This window comes from Mesoplodon bidens (genome assembly GCF_964165515.1).
Source record: "Mesoplodon bidens genome assembly, chromosome: 13".
NCBI classification, from domain to species: Eukaryota; Metazoa; Chordata; class Mammalia; order Artiodactyla; family Ziphiidae; genus Mesoplodon; species Mesoplodon bidens.
Window position 1 is genome coordinate 3,535,569 of NC_138169.1, and position 24,362 is coordinate 3,559,930.

A 24,362-nucleotide genomic window follows, 5' to 3' on the forward strand; every position below is an offset into this window, starting at 1 on the left:
GATACATTTGCATGGGTTTGATGGTGTGATAGAGAAGTCTCAATAGCTTGGTCATATGTATATAAAAGGCCAAACCTTTTGTCCTCCTAAATGTCAGACTCAGTGGTCATTTTGCAATTATGTGAAATTCAAATCTCTAGAGAAGGATCTGATAGGTGGAAGGGGCTTTGGTCACGAAGGGTTAAAAGGTGTCTCTCCTTGCTGCCTCCCAGGTGAATTCTCACCTCTGTTTCTTCACTTCTTCCCTCAGGGAGTGGCTGGCACCACCTCTTCCTTTTTTTTTTTAACCTGTCACTTAGAAGAGCACAGATTTTATAAAAGCAGACTATGAAAAAGAAGAAGTGGTAGCCAGTAAATTAAACTAACCAAAATAGCTGCAAAAGGCATCCTGATACTCTAACTTGGATTCATTTCTGGATACGTGTTTCTAGAAAACCCAGACTGTCTAAAAACTAATCATTGTCAGAATGACTCCTATATCCAGGTAACATCTGGCTACTTCTCTTTGTTCATCCGTGTGGGTCCTGTGGTCCCATCCTCCTGTTCATGCCTCAGCTCTGATTCTCTGCCATTCTCTCTCACCCCCACTGGGTAACAAAGCCACATCACCCTCAAAGTCCTTTAAAATTCTGTGCATACAACTTGAATGGACCGTGGCTTTGGAAAATCCAATATAGGCAGCAAAAAGATTACTGGGAGTGAGGGAAAGAATCCTATCCTCCATCCTCCTAGAAGGAGTACGGGGAAGAAAGCATTTAGGAAATTCAATCAGCATTTCCTGTAATTATCCACAAACACCTGTCCTGGGGACTCTGAGAGGCTCACAGAAAACAGGAGTTGGGAAGTTTGGGTGATGGTGTCTAAGGCCATGCCAAGGCTGTGAATCTTGTTAAAGGTTGTTTGTTCTTTTGGGGTTCGAATTTCTTTTTTTTCTTTCTTTCTTTTTTTATTGAAGTATAGTTGACTTACAATGTTGGGTTAGTTTCAGGTGTACAGTAAAGGGATTCATATATATTCCTTTTCAGATTATTTTCTGTGATAGGTTATTACAAATATTGAATATAGTTCCCCATTCTAAACGGTAAATCCATGTTGCTTATCTATCTTATACATAGTAGTGTGTATCTTTTAATCCCAACCTCCTAATCTATTCCTCCACTCCCATCCCTGCTTTCCCCTTTGGTAACCACAAGTTTGTTTTCTATGTCTGTGGGTCTATTTCTGTTTTGTAAACAAGTTCATTTGTATCATTTTTTTAGATTCCACATATAAGTGGTATCTATAAGTGATACAAATAAGTGATATTTGTCTTTCTCTGGCTTACTTCACTTGGTATGATCATCTCTAGGTCCATCTATGTTGCTGCAAATGGCATTATTTCGCTCTATTTTATGGCTGAATAGTATTCCATTGTATAAATGTACCACATCTTCTTTATCCATTCATCTGTCAGTGGACACTGGGAATCGTGTTTCTGACAAGCTCTTTGCAGGGACGATGTGAACACACATTGAAATAGTCCATGGCCTGCCAAAGGTGCCCACCCGAGTCCTCAAAGTTGTTCTCTCCTTCTCTCCAGTGCGGAGGGTGCCTCCTATGAAGTCATGCAGATCGACGTAGAAATCCAGGAGCCCAGTGACCCGCCAGCCACACAGCTTGTTACATGGCAGGTTGAATATCCAGGAGACATCACGTCTGACTTGGGCGTCTCCAAGATCTACGTGAGCCAGAAGGACTTGATTGGCGTCATCCCACTGGCCATGGTAAGAATGTCCCTGCCCTGGGCTGTTAATACAGACCTCAGGGAAAGGCAAGGTACCACTCCGCGACCCAAACACAGTGGGGACATATCAGTGAGCTCAGAACCAGGGTGGGGGGAAACTGAAAGATGAAGTTACTGCAAATCACCAATTCTGAAAAAAAGTTTTTCTAAATAATATCTTTAGAATATTCTTGAGAAAGTAATCAAAATCCAGGAATTAGATTTGGGTCTTCCATTGTATGAAAAGTATTAATGATTTAATCAAGATGTTTGTATGATACATTGGAGACTGTTCGAGGATCTCAAACACATACACCTGCAGAGACCAAACAGATCAAGTATCTGAGTGAAATGTGGCAGGTGACTTGACAAACACCTACCCAGTGAAAAGGCCCTGCCATGTTTGCCATGAAGGAAAACCAAGCCGGATTCTGAATTCTTAATATCTACTGACTTTTCAAGAGATGCCGTTAATATAGTTTTAATGCGAAACACCAGTTTGTTCCTGTTAGAACTAATTTTTTTTTAATCAAGCTTATTTAAGAAAGCATTAACTATAATTCATTCACAGGCCATCCATGTATAACTTGTCATCTACCTCTAAAGGATTTAGGATTCTAGGTCTGTCCACATGTTTCCTAGGATTTGTGGAACAGAGGTGGGCTTTCGTCCTTGAAAGGACCCACCCCCTGGTTGCTATGCAACAGAATACATTGCCTGTGGGAAGACTAATCACCCAGGTGCACCTAAACAAAGCACACTCATGCCCTCTCGAGCCCCGCCTTTCCCCGGGGCCTCTCTGCAAAGGAATAACACATCTTCTTCATGTGAATTTTCCCAGTTCAAATGCCTTGGGATTGTGAGTCTGCGGACGGTAACTTGAGCTTTCTCCTGTTACAACAGTACTTTTACTGTCGGAAGTGAGGGATGGGTTGACCTATCCGTCGACAGCCTGCTCTCTCCCCCTCACCATCTATTAGGAACCATTGACAAGTGTTCTTATGTGGCTGTGAAAGGACGTCAGGAATGAGTCTTTCAATACAAGGTGACGCGGACAGTTGCCTAGTGACAATAAGTTAGTTATTATGCTGTGCATTAGGAAACGCAAAGTTGTTGAGGTCCTTCAGTTGATGAGGGCTCTTCATAACGATTTCTTTTCTGTTAAAGGCACCGAGCCTCCCCTGGTACATTAGTTCATGTGTGACAGCAGGCACTCCTTCGTTTAGGCTATTAGTGCTTCTATTACTGGGGATGGCGAGACCATTTGTCTCAAATAAGTAATTACTTGAATTTGCTCCCTTTTGGCACCTTTGGTCTGATGAGCTTTTAGTGGTGCCCTGAGCGGCTTCCATTGCTTGGCGCTTTATCGGGCGGTGTGCTTGGTTCCCTCGCTCAGCATTTCCCCCGCCTGGTCTGTCCACCTGTTCCAAACCCCCTCGTGCTTCACAACTCACAGGAATCCCCACGCTCACAAGAGCCTCTTTCCCTGTCCGCCGCTGGTCTCTGAAACCGTTCTCACCTTACGTCAACGTTTCTGGCTATGATACGTGTAATCACAGAAGTGTGTGTAATGGCAGAGCTAGAAAGAATCTCAACTAAGACCTAGCTGACCCTTTTATCAGTTAGGAATTGCATTTGGCCGAGAACAAGCCCTAACCATAACCCTTACCGTAACCCTAACAAACCCCACTCCACTCTACCCAGGCCAATAGTGGCTTTAATACAAGTAGGTTTCTTCTTTCATGTAAAAGAACTCCTAAAGTTGGTGGTCTAGGGCTGGTATGGTTCCCCATGCTATCCGAGATTCAGGCTCCATCTTTATTTCTGCTTCAACAGTCAAGGGTATAGATTCCATCCTCATGGTTACCTCATGGTCCAAAATGGCTGCTGGAGTGCCAGCCAGCATATCCATATTCTGCTTACCAGAAAAAGTAAGAATGCAAATCAAACTGAGTCAGTTCCTTTTCCCTTGCAAGAAGTCTTCACAAGAATCCAACATAATATTTCTGGGTATATCCAGTTAGCCAGAACTTGGTCATATGGATGTACTTAGTTGGAAGAAAGGCTTATAAATTGATTTTTTAGCATGGCACATTGCTCAGGTTTTGTTACAAGGGAACAAGAGGAGAATAGGTATTCTGAGGTAATGAGCAGTATTTGAAACAATCCTCCTCCATTTCCACATGAGGAAACTGAGGCTCAGAGAGGTCCCTCATCCCGGCACCTGAGTGTTTTCCATTCTGTATTCATCTTTATGAGCCTCCTGTTGTATTTTTTAGATTCCACATATAAGCGATTTCCTACAGTATTTGTCTTTCTGACTTATTTCATGTAGCATAATGCCCTCCACATCCATTCATGTTGCTGCAAATGGCAAAATGTTGTTCTTTTTTATGGCTGAGTCATATTCCATTATGTATATGTACCACATCTTCTTTACTCATCTGTTGATGAACACTTAGGTTGTTTCTGTGTCTTGGCTATTGTAAATAATGCTGCTAGGAACATTGGGGGATGCTCACGATTCTTGAACTGAAATGAACGAATTACATTAAAACATGTTTGGTCTGGGCTTCCCTGGTGGCGCAGTGGTTGAGAGTCCGCCTGCCGATGCAGGGGACGCGCGTTCGTGCCCTGGTCCAGGAAGATCCCACATGCCGCGCAGCGGCTGGGCCCGTGAGCCATGGCCGCTGAGCCTGCACGTCCAGAGCCTGTGCTCCGCAATGGGAGAGGCCACAACAGTGAGAAGCCCACATACCGCAAAAAAACCAAACAAAACATGTTTGGTCTGATGAGTTTTTACTAATACTATCTGAGCATCTTCCTCTGGAACTAAGAGTAAAGTCTTCAGAGTACCGACCCCCAGTCTTTTGTATTTGGAGTGTTCTGAGTCTCTTTTCCAGAGAAAGCTGCTTCATTTCACCTTTGACTTGACTGGTAAAAGGACTTTTGCCATTTTTAGGGGGGTTACCTTCCATAAACAGACATTTTGCCATTTTATTTCATCTTTACTTTTTTTTGTTCATTATGCATTCACTGAGAGATTTTGAAAGACGTCTGATATCATTGCATCTATTTATCTACTCATCTGTGTTACACATTCTTGAAATGTTAGAGAGGCAGAGGGAAGGCCAGCGCACCTGGACCACAATAAGTCCATGAGGGGAGAATACTTTGAGTTGAGCTCAGGGTCCCACAGGGGCTTGTAAGCTAGAATGAGGTGAATCTTTAAATGTGATGGGGAGCCAATGGAAGGTTTTCAGCACAGCAGCTGCTGCACTGATGTATCTTTTTAGAAGAGCACTATGTTGAGAGCAGATTTGGGAGGGCACCCCTGTGTTCACAGCAGCACTACTCACAATAGCCAAGACATGGGAACAGCCTAAATGTCCATGGACAGATGAATGGATAAAGAAGATGTGGTACATATACACAATGGAATATTACTCAACCATAAAAAAGAATGAAATGCCATTTGCAGCAACATGGATGCAACTAGAGATGATCATACTAAGTGAAGTAAGTCAGAAAGAGAAAGACAAATACCATATGAGATCACTTCTATGTGGAATCTAAAATAGGACACAAATGAACTTATTTACAAAACAGAAACAGAATCACAGACATAGAGAACAGACTGGTGGTTGCTGGGGGCTGGGGGGCAGGGGTTGGGGGAGGGATGGAGTGGGAGTTTGGGGTCAGCAGATGCAAACTATTATGTATAGAATGGATAAACAACAAGAGAGCACAGGGAACTATATTCAATATCCTGTGATAAACCATCATGGAAAAGAATATTTTTTAAAAGTATGTATATGTGTGTATATATATATATATATATATATATATATATATATATATATATATATGTAACTGAGTCACTGCAGTACAGCAGAAATTAACACAACGTTGTAAATCAACTAGACTTCAATTTAAAAAAATACAGTGTGGAGCAAAAGAAGCAGGGGTGGGTGGAAACTGTGTGGTTATATTTACATAAAGTTCAAAAATCAGGCAAAACTAAACCATAAAGCTAAGGGTAATGGCTACCTTTAGGAGAGAGAATTCATGGAGATGTACAGTTATGATCTGTGTATTTTTCAGTGTATTATGTTAAACTTGTTTAAAATATATTAAACATTATTGGCACTGGCAAAAAAAAGTTGTAGTTTTAGACCCAACCCCAAAGTTCTGTATATCTCCATGATACCAACACACAAACTTGAAATGTTTAAAGGATTTTCTATTATAAAATATCCTATGATTTACCTTTTTGCCCTCTGATCTTTGCACACATCTCTGATTAATTCCCTGAGATAAACCTTTAGAAATACGTTTGAATCAAAGGATGGGAATCAAAGGATTTGCAATACTATATTTTTTTGATAACGGTCACCAAACCACCTTCTGTAAAGTTTAACCAATTTACTATTCCACCTGCTGTGTGTAATGATACCCATTTCCTTGCAACTTCACTAACACAGAATATTAAAATCATAAAGTAGACCATTTGTTAAGCAAAACTTATATCTCAGTGTGGCTTTGATTGGCCCTGTTTTGTTTACATTTTAAACATTTCCTTATTAAACACTTGATCTTAGCCACCTTTCTTTTCCTATTGGAAATTCAACTTCTTATTTTGTCATTTAAAAAAGTATTTTTTTCATTGTTGTTTAAAAACACAAAACATTAAACTTACCATCTCGATCCCTTTTAACTGTACACTGTATTGCTGTTAAATATTTTCACCTTGTTGTGCAGCAGATCTCCAGGATGTTTTCATCTGGCAACCCTGATACTCTACATTCACTCAACACTAGCCCCCATCCTCCTACTCCCAGCCCTTGGAAGCCACCTTCTATTTTCAGTTTCCATGTGCTAGTGATACCAGCCTTTTGATCGACATACTGCAAATATTCCTCCCAATTTACTGTTTGCCTTCTGATGTCGCAGATCATATATATAATAGCATGCAGACGTTTGGGGGGAAGATATTTGTTTGGTTTTTATGTAGTCAACTCTACTGATCTTTTCCATAATGGACATCCTTCCTCTCCCCCTAATTATAACCAAGAAGAAAAAACATGCCTGTTTTATGTGTTCTCATAAAACCTCCAAATATTAAAATACCCGCACACAGCATATTTGAATAGGTGGAACTGTAATCTTCAGAAAAGAATGCTAAAAGTAAATGCAGTTGTGACTCCTTGTACTCTTATTAAGGATTTGAGATCAACTCGGGAGTGAGCACATGACCCACTATTCTTTGTAGGATGTATAATTCCATCTCCAGGAAAGCTTTGAGATGAGATGCAGTTAAGCCCTTCCATTCAAAGCTCACTTTCCAAAAGACGTTTATTTCTTCCTCGATATTTTGCATATTTTTTCCTGATGTCTATGGCCTTAAAACCTTTTCTTTTTTTTTTTTTTAATCCGTTCATGTATTTCTAGGACTTTTATCACATTAGTCTTTTTTTCTGTTCAGGAAATGATGCCTTACTATCTCGTGGGTAAATCTTTGTTGTTGTTGTTTTGTTTTGTTTTGTTTTGTTTTGTCCTTTGGGATATAATTCTGAGGAAAAGGTCATTAAGTGAGCATCACCATTAATCTAATTAGTGCATATCTGTAACTGCATGTCAGTGTCAGATTCTGGAGAGCAATGTTTGCATTTCTTAGAAGAGTTGAAACACATCCTTCTGGGGTGGCAGGGGGTGCCCAGTTTCTCAAGCACTTCATTATTCTTCTCTCCTATCTGCCTCCTGAGTTTCCACTGAAATAAGTGTTTTGAGCTTCCGCCAGGATTCAGACATGATGATACTGATATTCATCACTTTGAATGCCATACCAGCTAGTGGAATATCCTTTCAAACATATTAACATGTGCTCTTTATTTTAAAATAAAACAAACATTATTTTCATTCCTGTTGGGCAGTGGCTGTTCAGGTACCATAACTGTGGTAGCTGTTCTAAGTGTGGGATGGATGTGTGTGACTCAGCTCTCCTCTAGTTTGTAAGGACACACCGTTTTACCGTGTTGGGTTTCTGATGAGTTTCTTATTTCGCTGTGTCTCAGCCTTGACCACTGAATTTTAGTGATTGGACTTGAGTTGTGACTTTAGATGGAATGTAATCAGGAGATACAGTCTGGACAGACAGGTTATCCTTGAAAAAAATCAAAGGAGGACTCTCACCCTAAAGTGATTTGGCGGTGGCAGCCTTTCATGGTGTCTACATAAGATGCTATAAGAGTACAGGTGTGTCTCCCAGACCCAGGCCTGCAGCTGCTTGGAGAAGACCAACAGAGCTTTTTAAGCAAGATCAAAGAGTCATACGTGCCATGTGCTCTTTGTGAGGTGCAATCTGATGTATTGCAAGCCTTTCCACAAATGTGACACTCATGGGAGCACAGATACAACTCAGACTTCTCTGTATAGCCCACCACCCGTGCCACCTCCTCCAGGGGGTCCTCCTGGATCCTTACAGCCAGACGTGACTCTTGTTGGCTCTTCTGCTCTGTCTACCACATGATTTCCTTGCTCACATCGAGGACAGTAGTCAAGTTGGGGAATTCAGACACTCCTGAGTTCTTTTTGCCCGTTGAGATCACACCATTGGAAGCCAAAATGGGCAAGAGCCATAGCCAAGATGCTTCGGAAGACCTAAACTCAGGATGTCCATTTGACCTTCCAAGTCCTTCCTTATGTGAACTTATTGTTTGAACCCCACCTAAACCCTTCTGATCTCCAAGTCTCTCTTCCAAAGTAGAAGCAGCTAGACTCCAGTGCACCACTCCTGACTTTCCATTTATTTCCAACTCAAATGCCTTCTTCTCCTGAGCTTGCATTAAGGGCCTCTGTAACCCAGACAGTGGCAGGTAGGAGCCATGCAGTTAAGACTTCACCAGACCCTTCACTTACTTGATTGAATCTTGAGTTCTTTCTTCTATAATTCTTGGGATTCCAAGAAAGTAATCATCAAATAACATCATCCCTTCTCATCTTATTTGCATCTTCTTAAATCTTGCTGATCAGGGCATGTCCTCCTAAATCTAGGATTCAGTAGAAATTACATTTCTGTAAACCTCACAGACAAAACTCACCCACATGTTCATAACCATATAATTTACTGTTGTAAAGCTTCTGATGAAATAAATGCATTTTCAGTAAGCTTTCCTGAATTGAATACATTTCTCTTGTTAAATAAAATGAACTGCCTTTTCATCCACTGCACCCTCCCCTCATCTTTAGAACCCTCAGGACTTAATCTTGTGGCTCATCCGCCTTCCCTGAATTATCTCCTGCCAACTCTGTGATTGTTATCAAATGATGTCCCCTTCCCGTTTGTACACCTGGCAGAAGGCAGGGCACCACTCATAGTAGAAGCACAGAGAACAGTCTTACCACCCACTGGGATACATACGGGTCTGTGGAATAGGGTCACACTGGCTGCTTCATCCCCCATCACTTGTGAACTTAGCACAGGTCGTTGTCCATGACAGTCACCTTCTGAGATCAGAACTTGAGAAAAAGCTCCCAAATTATGGGAGGAAACTGTCTTTTCTGGTTCCAGTAATGAAGTTTCTTTTTTAATTTTTGGCATGAAAGCAGATTCTTGGCCCCTTTTTATTTGACTTTTCGTGATACCCTTTTTCTGTGTCAGCCTGTTAATTAGTACGCCAGATACCCTCTGTTGTTTTCCTCAAGACTTTTTGGAAATTCAGTCACACTGAATAGCACAGCACTGCTTTGATTTTTACACTTTCTCAACCAAGTGCAAATTAAGATGCTGCAACAGGCCTTGAGAAAAATCTCTGCTCCGAGACGCACTCTTGCTTTGTGTTTCTGCTGAGTCACCATGACCCCCCCTAAACAGCATCAGTAATAATGACACCAGGTACCTACTGTTTATTATGTACCAGGTATGGCTCTAGGTACCTCCTTCTAGGGATTAACTCCTTCAGTTCTAACAGAGACCCATTGATGCTGGTACTACTCTTATTCCCATTTCACAGATGGATGAAAGCACACTGTGTTTGAAGAATGACCCCGAGCGATTCAGCTGAGAAGCTGAGCTGGAAGTAGTTTCTAGACTGACGAGCTCCAGAGTCTGTGCTCGCAACTCGTGCACTGCACCGCGAAAACAAAGTTAGGTGAAAACGAAGTTAAGGCTGTTGACCAGTTCAGTATACAAAGAGATCTTCGGAAAATGCGAACGCAAGAAAGCACACTCATAAAAATATGAAATTGAGAAGTCTTACTGACATAGGAAAAGTCATCTGAAAATGAATTATTTATTACGAATAAAGCCACAGCCTTTTCTTTTCAGCCCACTCTGCTGCCTTTGATGCTCCCTAAGGAGCTGTCCTCTCCAGAGGTGATTTATAATGAGACAGCAGCGGCTGCACCTCAGGGATTTTAAAGACACATGGTACAGAACTAATCGGAGACTTACTGCTATTGTTGTCTGTTGTGTGGTTATTACAGCCCCAGAGACTGTACAACCAACTGCTCTCAGTGGACAAATGCTCATCATGTAACTCATGTTGTAGACACTACAGAAAGGCAGTCCATTCACAAAACCTGCACTGAGTTCCCTCTACGTGCCAGGCACTGGCCTTTGTGTGGAGGGGATAACAGAGCTCGTATCCCGCTCAGGGGAGGTGGCTGGTAAATAAGTAAAAATGTACCATATGATCCAGCAATCCCACTCCTGGGCATATATCCAGAGAAAACTCTAATTTGAAAAAAACACATGCAGCCCTATGTTCATAGCAGCACTGTTAACAATAACCAAGACATGGAAGCAACCTAAATGTCCACTGACAGATGAATGGATAAAGAAGATGTGGTATATACATACAATGGAATACTACTCAGCTGTAAAAAGAATGAAATAATGCCATTTACAGCAACATGGATGGACCTAGAGATTATCATACTAAGTGAAGTAAGTCAGACAGAGAAAGACAAATATCATATGATATCACTGATATGTGTAATCTAAAAAAAATGACACAAATGAGCTTATTTACAAAACTGAAATAGACTCACAAACATAGAAAACAAACTTATGGTTACCAAAGGGGAAAGGGAGGGGGATAAATTAGGGGTTTGGGATTAGCAGATACACTCTACTACATATAAAACAGATAAACAACAAGCACCTACTGTATAGCACAGGGAAGTATATTCCATATCTTGTAATAACCTATAACGGAAAAGAATATATATATGAGTATAATTGAATCATGTTGCTGCACACCTGAAACTAACACAACTTTGTAAATCAAGTATAGTTTAACTTAAAAAATAAGTAAAAAATAATTGAGCAAGATGGATTCAGAACTGACTTATGCTTGGAAGAAGATAGAACAGGATGTTGAGAAGAAGGAGGACTGGCTGGGTGAGCTCTTTGAGATGGAGTCATCTCTTCAGAGGTGGCATTTGAGCTGCAAAAAAGGATCCAGCATGGGGAGATCCAAGAAGAGCTGGCTTTGCAGACAGAAGGAGAAGTGGATGCCCAAGCAGGGCCAGCTCGATGTACCTTGGAATGGAGAACGTCCAGTGCAGCTGGGGAATAGTGAAATGGGGAGATGAGGTCAGAGCAGGCAGACACTGGATTAGGTACCTAATCAGCCATGGTGTGTGCAGTAGGATTCTGAGTTACTGTGTTTAAATCTCATCTGATTCATGATCTATTTTTTAAATATCACACTGAACACTAAGGGAAGAATAAATTGGGGCGGGGGACAACAATGGAAATGGAAAGACCATACTGGAGGCCCTACTTTAATGGTCCAAGTGGAAAGAGATGAGACCTTGGGCTAGGAGGATGGTGATACTGAAGACAAATGGAAGGTCTCGGGATGTCCTTTCTAAGTATAGCCGTCAGAACCTGCTTATAGACAAGGAGTGTGTTTGCATGGGAGAGATGAAAGAGCCTAGACTAGACGGTACAGTCCAATAGGACTCTCTGAGGTGATGCAAATGTTCTAAAATCTGAGCCTTCCAATATGGCGGCCATTGCCACGTGGGGTTATTGAGCTCTGGAAGGGTGGCTAACATCTCGGAGGAACTGAATTTTTATGTAATCGAATTAATTAAAATGTATATAGCCATATGAGCTGGTGGCTATCAGGTTAGACAGTACAGTGCTAAGGTTTTGGCTTGGGAAGCTGAGAGGGTTGTCATGCTATTTTCTGAGGTGGTGGTCTGCACGCTCACCACGTGGTCTGTGGACCCACACTCCACTCTTCCGCACCCTGAGCTATGCCCCTGGAGTCTTTCCTGTATGGATTGCCTCCAGTGGACTGCTTTGTCCACTGGATTCTGGTTGGGTCCAGTCAGTGGAGAGCAATGGAAGAAGATCAGATATTGGGTGAAGAGAAAGGTTGGGTTTTGCTTCCCCTACCTCCTTCCCTGATGGGCCACAGTCTCTCGATGGCTGTGTTGCTCTATCAATGGCATCAGCTCCTGTCAGTCAACATTCTGGATAAGGAACAGGATCAATACAAGTTGTGGGGTTTGTGTTGCCAACACAAGCATCTGTGTCCATATGCACTGATCGTTGTGTTATTCACACTTCTTCTACAATTAGGTGAAAGTATCTGATGCACCATTATGTCTTATTGTATACTTCCTGCCCCCAAATGCATACATTGAAATACATATTATTTTATTATAAACGATTTGCTTTTATTTCTCCTTTTATAATTCAGTTAAGACATTATATTGTTTTTTTAAGCATGTGTGTTGGTAGATTATATTCATTATGGTTCTTATTTTGGGATAATAAAGTCAGCACTACTTCATTTGTTATATAAAAGGAGCAATAGCTCAAATAGGGCTGAAAACAATGGCGTTGGCAAGTGCTTTCCGTGAGGGCACGGGTAGTAAATATTTTCAGGTTTGCAGGCCATACGGTCTCTGTTACAGCAAGGCAACCCCACTCTTGTAGCTCAAAAGCAGCCATAACACAGAAGCACATGGGTGTGGCTGAGTTCCAGTAGAACTATTTCTGGGTGCTGAAATTTGAATTTTATGTAATGTACATGTGTCACCCAAAAAAGTATGCTTCTCTTGATTTTTTTCCAAATGTAAAAACTATTTTTTTCTCTCCAAATATAAAAACTACTCTTAGCTGCAGGCTGTACAAAAACTACAGCTGGCAGGCCATAATTTGCCCATCTCTGGTCTAATGTAGACATAGCCTCTTCTTATCTTTGTCTCAGTTTCTCCTTCTGGAGGTTGAGAACATCCCTCCCATGGGGTCCAGTCATGCTATAAGGCTTGACCTCCTTGCCTGAAGACTTCCCTAAAAATAGAAACAAATTTAAAAGGTAACATTAGCATGAGGAACGTGTATTTTCTGCAGTAAAGAGGGATGCATTTCCCATCGTATTCCACTCTGTGGAGAGTTTCCACAAGATTCAGGCAAGCCAGAGCAGAGAGTCTGAGCCTTGATCAACATCTCAGGTTTAACAACTCAGCCCCATGCTTGTTAATTCCCCTCTTGACCAAACCCTTCTTGACACTTGCAGTCAAATGAATGTCTCACGTCTTTTCAGAGTCCTGGGAGGTCCCCACCCTCAGGATGTTTATTCTTCTTAAATCTGCCTCAGTGTCCCTCATGCTGTTTGGTTAACATCATCATCTTCCTCTTTGGTGATATCCACTGCACGATATAAAAATTTGTTAGCTGTACACCTTCCATTAACCTTTCAATTAACCTCATTATCAAAGAGTTGAAGGTGGTACAGGAAGGAGAGAGGTGGTAACCGATTTATGAGCACACTTGCCACTGAATCTCAGAGCCAACAATTCCTTGCCTCTTGAATTATTTCTCAAGGCCTGGCACCACTCCAAGACCTCTGAAATCTTGGCAGCAATTACCAGAAGGTGAAAACACCTCTCAGAAAATGGCATTGCATGGACGATCCATAGGCTTTTCAGACATTTATGTCAACTTCCAAGCCACTGTTGTCTCTCCTATCTGTGAAATTTATCTTTCTCACAAGAGAGACCACCTAAACCCAATTCAAAATTTTGGAAGATCTCAGGATCCACATAATTTTGAGAGACCATCCAGCTCCACCTGGCTTATATGTCAGGGTCAGAGTTTGGCATTACATAGCATGTGGTCAAGATCATGGTCTGTAAAAATCCAACTTCATCAGAAAAGCCTTCCCTGACCACCCTATCTAATGAGCATGTCCAATAACTCTAACCCCCTTATCTTCATTTTCTTTTCCGTCATGGTATTTCTTGATACCTAACATATCATAGGTTGATTTTGTTTTGAGTTTGTTTGTTTGTTTGTTTTGTTTTGATTTTGATTTGAGTCTGCTTCCTGGAAATTCTCTCATCCATATTCTCATCCAGGAACAAGATTCATCCTCAGGCTGATTCCTTCTTGGTAACAAAATGCTGAAGACTATACAGATTGCACATCTTCATTTTTCCAAACCCAGGGGGAAGAGAAATGGTTCCTCAGAGAAATATCTGTGGCTGTTAATGGGAGAGGAAAGAACTGGATGCTGGAAGGGTCACAAATGGATTCCACTGTGCCTCTTTATGTTACCCAGTAGAGGTGAACTTTCATAGATTTTGCAGATTTGCTCTGCAAAGAAGCCTGCAAACCCATTAGACAAGACTGAGAATTCAGATGTCTGGCTACATAGCTTCTACAAAACCTGGTGGCTCCACTATCCAAAAGTATTGTCAAGACATGAATGAAGCATTTGTTGTCTTTTTAGTAAGAACTCGAGACTTTAAAATGCAGATTCAGTTCTATTTTTAGTTTTTTAAGGAACCTCCATACTGTTCTCCATAGTGGCTGTATCAATTTACATTCCCACCAACAGTGCAATAGGGTTCCCTTTTCTCCACACCCTCTCCAGCATTTATTGTTTGTAGATTTTTTGATGATGGCCATTCTGACTGGTGTGAGGTAATACCTCATTGTAGTTTTGATTTGCATTTCTCTAATGATTAGTGATGTTGAGCATCCTTTCATGTGTTTGTTGGCAATCTGTATATCTTCTTTGGAGAAATGTCTATTTAGGTCTTCTGCCCATTTATGGATTGGGATGTTTGTTTTTTTGATATTGAGCTGCATGAGCTGCTTGTAAATTTTGGAGATTAATCCTTTGTCAGTTGCTTCATTTGCAAATATTTTCTCCCATTCTGAGGGTTGTCTTTTCATCTTTTTTACGGTTTCCTTTGCTGTGCAAAAGCTTTTAAGTTTCATTAGGTCCCATTTGTTTATTGTTGTTTTTATTTCCATTACTTTAGGCGGTGGGTCACAAAGGATCTTGCTGTGATTTATGTCATAGAGTGTTCTGCCTATGTTTTCCTCTATGAGTTTTATAGTGTCTGGCCTTACATTTAGGTCTTTAATACATTTTGAGTTTATTTTTGTGTATGCTGTCAGGAAGTGTTCTAATTTCATTCTTTTACATGTAACTGTCCAGTTTCTTATTGAAGATGCTGGCTTTTCCCCATTGTATATTCTTTTCTCCTTTATCAAAGATAAGGTGGCCATATGTGCGTGGGTTTATCTCTGGGCTTTCTATCCTGTTCCATTGATCTATATGTCTGTTTTTGTGCCAGTACCATACTGTCTTAATTACCATAGCTTTGTAGTATAGTCTGAAGTCAGGGAGCCTGATTCCTCCAGCTCCGTTTTTCTTTCTCAAGATTGCTTTGGCTATTTGGGGTCTTTTGTGTTTCCATACAAATTGTGAAATTTTTTGTTCTAGTTCTGTGAAAAATGCCATTGCTGGTTTGATAGGGATTGCACTGAATCTGTAGATTGCCTTGGGTAGTAGAGTCATTTTCACAATGTTGATTCTTCCAATTCAAGAACATGGTATATCTCTCCATCTGTTTGTATCATCTTTAATTTCTTTCATCAGTGTCTTATAGTTTTCTGCATACAGGTCTTTTGTCTCCTTAGGAAGGTTTATTCTTAGGTATTTTATTCTTTTTGAAGAACCTAGGGGCAGGACAGGGATAAAAATGCAGACGTAGAGAGTGGACTTGAGGACCTGGGGAGAGGGAAGTGTAAGCTGGGATGAAGTGGGAGTGGCATTGACATATATACACTACCAAATGTAAAATAGATAACTAGTGGGAAGCAGCTGCATATAGCACAGGGAGATCAGCTCGGTGCTTTGTGACCACCTAGAGGGGTGGGATAAGGAGGGTGGGAGGGAGATGCAAGAGGGAGGGGATATGGGGATATATGTATACATATAGCTGATTCACTTTGTTATACAGCAGAAACTAACACAACATTGTAAAGTAATTATACTCCAATAACGATGTTTAAAAAAAATTTTTTTAATGCAGATGCAGATGTCATGTAATAGAACAGCATGTGAAAAACAGCCCCAAATAAGAGAGTCTCCAGGGAACCTTATATTTTTTTCTTTTACACCATGTTTGTCTTAGATAAGGAGCCATTCAGCATTCACCAGTGTTGGCTGTAAAGCATATGGGAAAGTAGAGAAATCTCATTTCATATAAAACATGAAAAATCTAAATACAAACATGTTGGTAATTACGTGACAGTCATAATGAGAAAAAAAATACTAAAATTTTTGAAAAATTTTTTCAAATAACACATTAAAGTATGTGTTTTCACAAAGTCGTGGTTGTCTCATGTGGGACTGAAATATTTTCCCAGTCTTCTTTAACTCTGGGAAGTTATCACAAAAAAACATTATTTTCTTGACAGATGCTAAGAAAAGTGGAAATTTCAATAGATGCTGAAATTTGAGTTGGCGTAGAATTAAAGAAAACTCCTTTTTAAGTAACAATTCCACAACTTCTTTATTAATCTTTGTGTGATGGGTGGTAAATGCAGAGTTAGAGCTTTACCATGGGGCAAATAAGAAAAAAAAAAATCTGCCTTCTCCGTTTGTATAAACCAGTCTTTTCAGTTGTGTGGCTCAATTATCCCTTAAATTTAGGCTAAGCAAAAGTGATTGATTTATCCTTAAATGCAATTTCTCTTTTGCTTCAAAGAGCAGGTTATGAATGCAAATGCAGAAGACATCACTTTCCTATGCTTACTTTGGTGGAGGAGACTATCTTTTCCTCTTTTTCTTCCCTCCTATTCTCTCTCCCCTATTCCTTTCTCTCCTCCTGTATTAGTCAGGGTTCTCCAGAGAAGCAGAATCAATAGGAAATAGATAGAGAGATAGATAGAGACATAGATAGAGACATAGATATATCTATCTCTATATCTATGTATTTATATATATCTCTCTCTATATATATATATATATATCTAGACAGAGAGACAGACAGACAGATGAGGGAGGGTATATATTATATAATTATCTATTATTATTCTCCTTTTCTTAACATTATGCTATGTTATACTATATTAATATTACATTACAAACTAAGAAAAGGAAGAAATTTGTCCCTTTTCTCCCTCCCAGAGATGGGACATCTCATCTCATCTTGTCCTGCTTTCAGACTGGGATGTGTACCACCAGCTCCCCTGTTCCTCATACCTTCAGACTCAGCCTGGACTTACACTGCCAGCTCTCCTGAGCCTTTAGCTTGTGGCCAGCAGACTGTGGGATGCCTAAGCATCTTATTATTGAATTTATCAGGTGTCAGTGTGTTATCAGTTGAGACACTTTCAGAATGCAAGAAACAGGGGACCCACTTCAAGCATGCAGACACAAGGAGCAAACTTCTCATGCCACACCCTAAGGAGTTTAGAGGGGCAGTGTCTGGGTGGCCAGTGCAGGTGCCAACCCTGTTTCACTGTAATCCTCTCAGTCCTGCTCGGTTGTTGCTGGACCCTGTCCTCCACACTCCCTTCCTGGTTATCACCAAACCACTGGAGCAAAGGGATCCAGCCAGAGAAAGAAGAACAGCTGTCCTCCAACTATCAAACGGAAGTCCTTCCTCTTGGTCAGCTCATTCAGATTAGGCCATCACCGGCCCCTAAACAGTCACCAGATATTCTGAAAAGTCTAAGGCTGGCTTCCTAAACTCATCATAGCCAAGGGGATAGTACTGACATGCTCGGTTAAGAGGGCGGGTAGCGTCAGCATTCTCTGAATCCACAGGCTGTAAGTAAGGATGGATATTTGAATAAAATCAGGTTTCTGATAGTAAGGAGGGAAGGAAGAATGGAAACATGAAATTACATGAAAGTTGCCTAGACAATCCCTGGCAGAAAAATACAGGACAAATATGATTGCATAGGGTTTTGGGTGAAAGGAGTTAATTACCTTTCCATATCACGTACAAAACAAACCTTAAAACCTCCAACAAAAACAGTGAAAAACTTCCTATAGAAAAGGTGATCGAAAAATCAAAATAATAGACATGTGAAGAAAGAACCCATCCTTCATTAGCAAAACACACCTGTGTACAGTAGGAAACAAATTACTTCCCACCTTGGGAATATCACCAACGGTACCGTGGTCCTCACTGAAGCAAACATATTGGTCCTGCTATAGCTCATCATCCATAGCTGATCTGAAATGCTTGGTGATATTAAAAGCTGAAGATTGAGTGTCAGCCAAGGTTTAAAGCCTTGAAATGTGTTTATTTATAACCTGTGAATTTCCCATTAAAAGGGATTTTGACAAACATGAAACAGAGTAATCGGACAATCTGAAACTCAAGTCCAAACTAATTCTAATCACATTTTCCTAAAGAATCAGCACTCTCCTTCAGAATCAGTTTAATTCTCTATGGCTCGCCGGTGGTGAGTCTTTGGTTGATTAATTCATCTAAGACTAGATTGTGTTTGTCTGTTAATTTCTCTGTTTGGAATGTGTTCACAAAGCTTGGAGTTCATCCCCAAGGCCATAGCAAGTGCATGTGTATCCATTTTGCTACTAATAGAACGATCGTATGTGTCGGAGAATATCATGACTAGATCAGAAAAGATAGAAGAAGTTACTCTTTAAGCTTTTTTAATTGTAAAAACATGAGAAATATTAACAGTAACAGGAAGAAGGGACTTTTTTATGCCTTGTCTAAAAAGGCAGCTGTACTGTAAAACAGCAGAATGACTGCCCTGCAGCAGAATTCTTCAGAATTACTACCCGAGGGATGTAGTACTTACAGTGCAAAGTGATTTTTTTTAACAGAACTTATTTTTCTTAAACCTGTCAGCAACAAACTGTGGGACAGGAAGCATTTAAACTGCTCGCTGTGTTCCATGCAGATCTGTTTGCCTGACAATTTTAAAGTGGAAATGGAGGCTATCAGTCCTTATGAATTTGTAGTTATATGCAAGTATAATAAGATAACATATGGAAAAGCAATGGAATAATTAAGAAAAGGATTTTGCTAAGCATGTTACCAGAGATCTGAGAGTTCTATCCATAAATCTTGCCTTTCTCCATTTTGAAAATATGTGTGACTAGCCAGTTAATTCTTTTAACGGATATAAGCAGGTTAGGTGTTACCTACCTCTTACTGTGTATAACAGATTCATCTTTTTAAAAAATAGGAAAAGTTTGAACTCATTTCCGAGATACAAGACAGGTGGCAAAGTTAACCTCCCAGTCTATGAATCCATGTAGTGATGGAACCCAGGGCCCATGTCTTTCTAGAAAATTCTGTCCTTAATTTAAAGAAATTCCCTTTGTGGTAATGAAGTTGGGGAATCATACTAAGCATACAATTCCATTACTGAGAAAAGGGCTCAATCCTGCAAAAGAAAGAGACTGTCTCATTTATTGATTATCTAGGGAGTTATTGTGTTTTGTTACCTGACTCACCAGGTAGGCTCTTTATAGAACTTCTTATTTAAGCTTCACAAGAACATGAGAGGCATCATGGCCATTTTTCAGATGGGAAAACTGAGACTCGTGGAAGGACAATAAGCTACTGAAAGTTACACAGCTAGAAAGAGTCTGGTACTTGTTAACCAGCAGGGTTTAAGTGTAGAACTATGCCAGTAAGAATATGCAGAAGCATCACTTGCCCTCTGAACAGAGATGCAAGACATAAGGCACATCTATGTGCCTAAAGATGAGCAAACATGCAACACCAGTCCCACACATGAGTGGATGGTAAAGGTATACTTCATGCAATGATCCTTTATACATTTATCTTCAAACTGGAAGACAAAAATGCAGAGCTATGGTATGACTAAGTGGTAGATGGATGATGTTAAGAGCTTTCTGAATGACAGGACAAAATAAATGAGACTCCCAAGAAATAAAACCCATGTCGCTGTCACCCCTTCTCATAGTAACTTTGGCAAGTTTCTGTCTTCATATCTCTCTTTTCTTATCTATGAAATACGGCTGCATTGAGCCCATCCATTGAATAGAATTCTTGACATTTTGTTAGATCAGCGTGATATGTTTCACAACAGCGTATGAATTTTCCATGTTATGATGGAATTCCCTCTACAGCACCCCCACTAGGGAATGTACAGGCTCTCATTGATCTTCTCTGGGTATAGAGAATAGTGCCCTGCCTCTTAGGGAAACCCACACCATAGACATAATAGGTAAAAGTAAAGATACGGGTGAAATATGGATATGAATATGAATGATAGAGATAATTTAGCTATAGGTGATGTATACATAAAGACAGAGAGAGGGCTTCCCTGGTAGCACAGTGGTTGAGAATCTGCCTGCTAATGCAGGGGACACGGGTTTGAGCCCTGGTCTGGGAAGATCCCACATGCCACGGAGCAACTAGGCCCGTGAGCCACAACTACTGAGCCTGCACGTCTGGATCCTGTGCTCCGCAACAAGAGAGGCTGCGGTAGTGAGAGGCCCGTGCATCGCAATGAAGAGTGACCCCTGCTTGCCACAACTAGAGAAAGCCCTCGCACAGAAACGAAGACCCAACACAGCCATAAAAAAATAAACAAACAAACAAATAAATAAATAAATAATGACATTACAGAAGAGTATTAAAAAAAAGAGAGAGAGAGAGATTTGTAATGTTCAACATCTAGTGGATGGCATCTCTGCCATTTCACTACCCACTCAAGTCATCTTTGATACCCCTCTGTCCCGTATCCTTATATTCAACACAGTACCAAGAACTTTTGATTTTACCTCCTAATTCTCAAACCCATCCTTCTCTTCCATATCCACTGCCACTGTTGTAGTTCAAATTATCTTCATTTCCAGTCATAACATATGTTTCATCCACTCTTAATCCCTCTGCATTCTGCTCTCTACATTGCAGACAGTAATCTTTTAGAAATTCAGCTTTGATGATGTTACTACCTTCTGTTTGAAACATGTGAATGACATGACTTATCGCTCTGGGAAGAGACACCAGAATACTTAACATGGCACGTGAAGCCTACTTACTGTCTGTGATCTACCCCTTGCCTACCTTTCCAGCCTCTTCTAGCGTCATCGTCTTTTACAAGAGAGCTGAAAAGCATAGTTTTCCCTGCCTGAGGAGTTGGCAAATCCAGTCTTTCTCCAGTTTAAATATCTGTCAGTTCTTTCAACTGTTATCACTGTCTAACTATGCCAGGCATTCTTCCCTAAATACCCTTGGGTTGGTTAGTGTCCTTGGAGATGACAGTTTTCTTCTTTTCAGCATTCAGTTGTCCACGAGTCTCAGTTTTGATCCCAAACTTAATTTTTAGTCCTGGAACTGAAAATAGTATTCAGGGCATGAACTGACAAGAAGAGAGTGGAGCTGGGCTTTAATATCTTATTTTGGGCAACATATTCCCCCGAATTCCAGCCAGTTTGCCATGACCCTTCTTGGGAGGCTGCTTGGCATTGCCGACTCCCAGTTACATAGATCTGTGCTCTTCTCACATGTGGGTCCTCAGCTGCATCTTACCGATGATTGTTCTGGCTCAGTGAGGGTTTGGGGCCAGGAAGCTAAGCTCGTTGGATGCAGTCCATTGTCATTCCAGCTCCTTGAAATATTTTAGGATCCTGAATCTGTGATGGAGCATTTTGATGATACATCTCAGCTTGATGTCATGTATAACTGTAATTAGCATCCTATCGGTGTCCTCATTCAATTCATTAGGAATTCTGAACAGAACGTGGATGAGGACAGCATCCTCTGTGGAATTCCAAAGCTTCTGAGATTAACACACATGCCAGCTTTATTTCCGAACTCATGGGCTACTTTCTTGAACCCCTTTTCTCATTCCTTCTCATCTACCTACCTGTTCTGCTCCAGGGAAGTCCTTAGAGTTCCTTTCTGCCTAATCTAACCCTTTGGTGATTGCATCCTTTCTTGTGATGTTAAATATCATCTAGTCACTGATCATTCCACAATGTGTGTCTCCAGCCTGGAATTCTCCCCTGAGCTCCAGTTTCCACAGCTACTCTTGGCTGTTCAGTAGGCGTTTCACACTAGCATGTCCTAAACCAAAACCCTGATCTTCACCCTGCAAACGTATTCCTTCTGGAAATGTCCCCATTTCAGTCAGTGGTAATTCCATAGTTCCAGTTGCTCAGACCCAAATTATGGAATCCTTCACTCTCAGACCTCATATCCAATCTCTTGGTTGGTCCTGATAGTTCTACCTTCACAATAAATCCAGAACCTGATCATATATCCAGCTAATACTCTGGTACAAGACATCAGCGGACATGCCATCTATTTCACTTGATCTTCAGTTTATTGTTTGGTTCCTCAAACTGTAAGTCCATGGGGGCAGGAATTTTTGTGTGTTTTCTTACATGTTTATTCTTAGAATCTAAAACAGGTCATAGTATACAGTAAGTGTTCAAAAATGTCTCAGATGAATAAATCATAGATGCCCCCTCATTCAGATTCGTATCACTTCTCACTGTCCACAATAACATGACGAGATATTCTATCACTGTCTGACCAATATCCCAGTTCAACATGTCTACCATATTCTAAAAATTAATAAAAAGTTTTCCCTAAACCTTTACTTCTCATGTTTTCAGCCTGAAATCTGTTCTCAAACCAATAACCTAAGAGTTGTCCATGGTACTGACTTTTCGTACCCTACGTGCCAACCAATAACCCTATTAGTTTTGTCTCCAAAGTATATCCTTGAGTTTGATCTCTTCTGCTATTTCCCAAGTACAAGACACTTTAATTTTTTGCCCTAACGACCTGGTCTCCTGTCCTCTACTTTTGCCACGCCCCCACTCCCACCTGATCCATTTTCCCCAATAGCAACTGGGAGATCTTTTCGAAACACCAGATACCTACCCATCCTTTCTGCCTAAGATCACTGCATCCAATTCCATCCACACTTATAGCAAAATTCAAAGTTCTTACTAAGACTCAAAGACCCCTTCATTGTCTGGTCCCTCCCTACCTCTTTGACCTCATTTCCTAAAACCAGCTCCCTTGCTGGTAAGCTTCACACTCCCATCCTTTGGTGTTCCTGAAACTTCCCCTGACCACAGGGTGTTTGCACTGGCTGTTCCCCTGCCTGGAGGTCTCTTCCACAAGCATGTCTCACAGCTGACTCATCACTCGTCCTGTCCTTCTGTATAAGTTTTCTTCAATCAGTGAAGAAATCAGTGTTGTACCCACCACCATCAAGACATGTTTATTCCATCACATGGCTCACCTGCTTTGATTTACCTTTAATTATCGGAACTTATCCTCCTTATTTTTACGTTTCCTTGCGAGTATTTTTCCCCACCAGATTTTAGATTTCTTGAACACAGGGAGCTCATCCACCTTGATGGATGCAGTATCCACACACCTAGAACATTAACTGGCACATAGTAGGGGCTCAAAATACTTGTTGGATGATTCAACGATGGTGCATGTAAGATCCAACCAATTAATAATGGAGGTTATTCAGGCATGACATGTCCTTATGAAGCCATAGCATCTTCTAGGGATTGGTAGCTCTTTGTTAAAGTACGCATGATATTTTTAACAACCTTTTCTGCACCTATGTCTGTGTTGATTTCAGGCTTACTGATCTGCAATTTTCATAACCGGCTTTCTGTCCTCTCCATTTTTGTTCATTGGAAATTATTCTGGGGCCTCTCTGTCTGTATATGGTTCCTAACAGGTTCAGCAAAAACACTACAAAGTCTGTCTGTCTGTCCCTCGGAGTGATACACCCAGTTCTGGAGGCTTGCTCTCGCTTAAAAAGGCTCGGTGATGGCTTGCAAATTACTCACCCAATGGGGTCTAATTCCTTCTTAATCACTCTCACTTCTGCTCTGATGACTTTCTGACAATGGAATCGAAGCAGAAATGGAAATGAGTTGTTTTGGTAGCTGATATCATTTTCCAGAAGCCTTCCTTTTCCTAGATGTTTGTGCCTGGAATCTTCTTTTTGCTTGGGCAGACCCGTTTGCTTTGCCATCCTCTTGCATATTCTGCCTTAAAGGACTTCAAGAGCCTCTGGATTGCAGCCAGATTTGGCCAGAGAGAAGCCTCTGGAAACCCCAGCAGGAGCCCAGAGGGCAACAATGGAGGGAGGTGGAGCTTCTTAGCTCCTGGCTATCTCTCTGCAACAGCGTCCCTCCACCCCCAAGGGTCGGCAACAGCAGGGCAGGTGCTGGCTCCAGGCTACTGACGCTTTTTCTATGGTCCCTCTATGTCGCCACCTTCCTAAATTAACCCTCCTCCACCTGCCCTCCTGTTTTCTGTGGGGACCCTGACT

At 41.0% G+C, this 24,362-nt stretch overlaps 1 protein-coding gene across 1 annotated transcript in view; it reads left to right on the forward strand.

Moving 5' to 3' along the window:
* The window catches only part of TMEM132D (transmembrane protein 132D), a gene marked incomplete at both ends in the record, with an annotated part of 626,392 nt that overhangs the window by 426,414 nt on the left and 175,616 nt on the right, over window positions 1–24,362 (forward strand). The window contains one exon of the mRNA XM_081251621.1: window positions 1,580–1,763. Within this exon, the coding sequence (XP_081107747.1) occupies window positions 1,580–1,763 (184 nt within the window). The remainder of the gene's footprint in view (window positions 1–1,579; window positions 1,764–24,362) is intronic.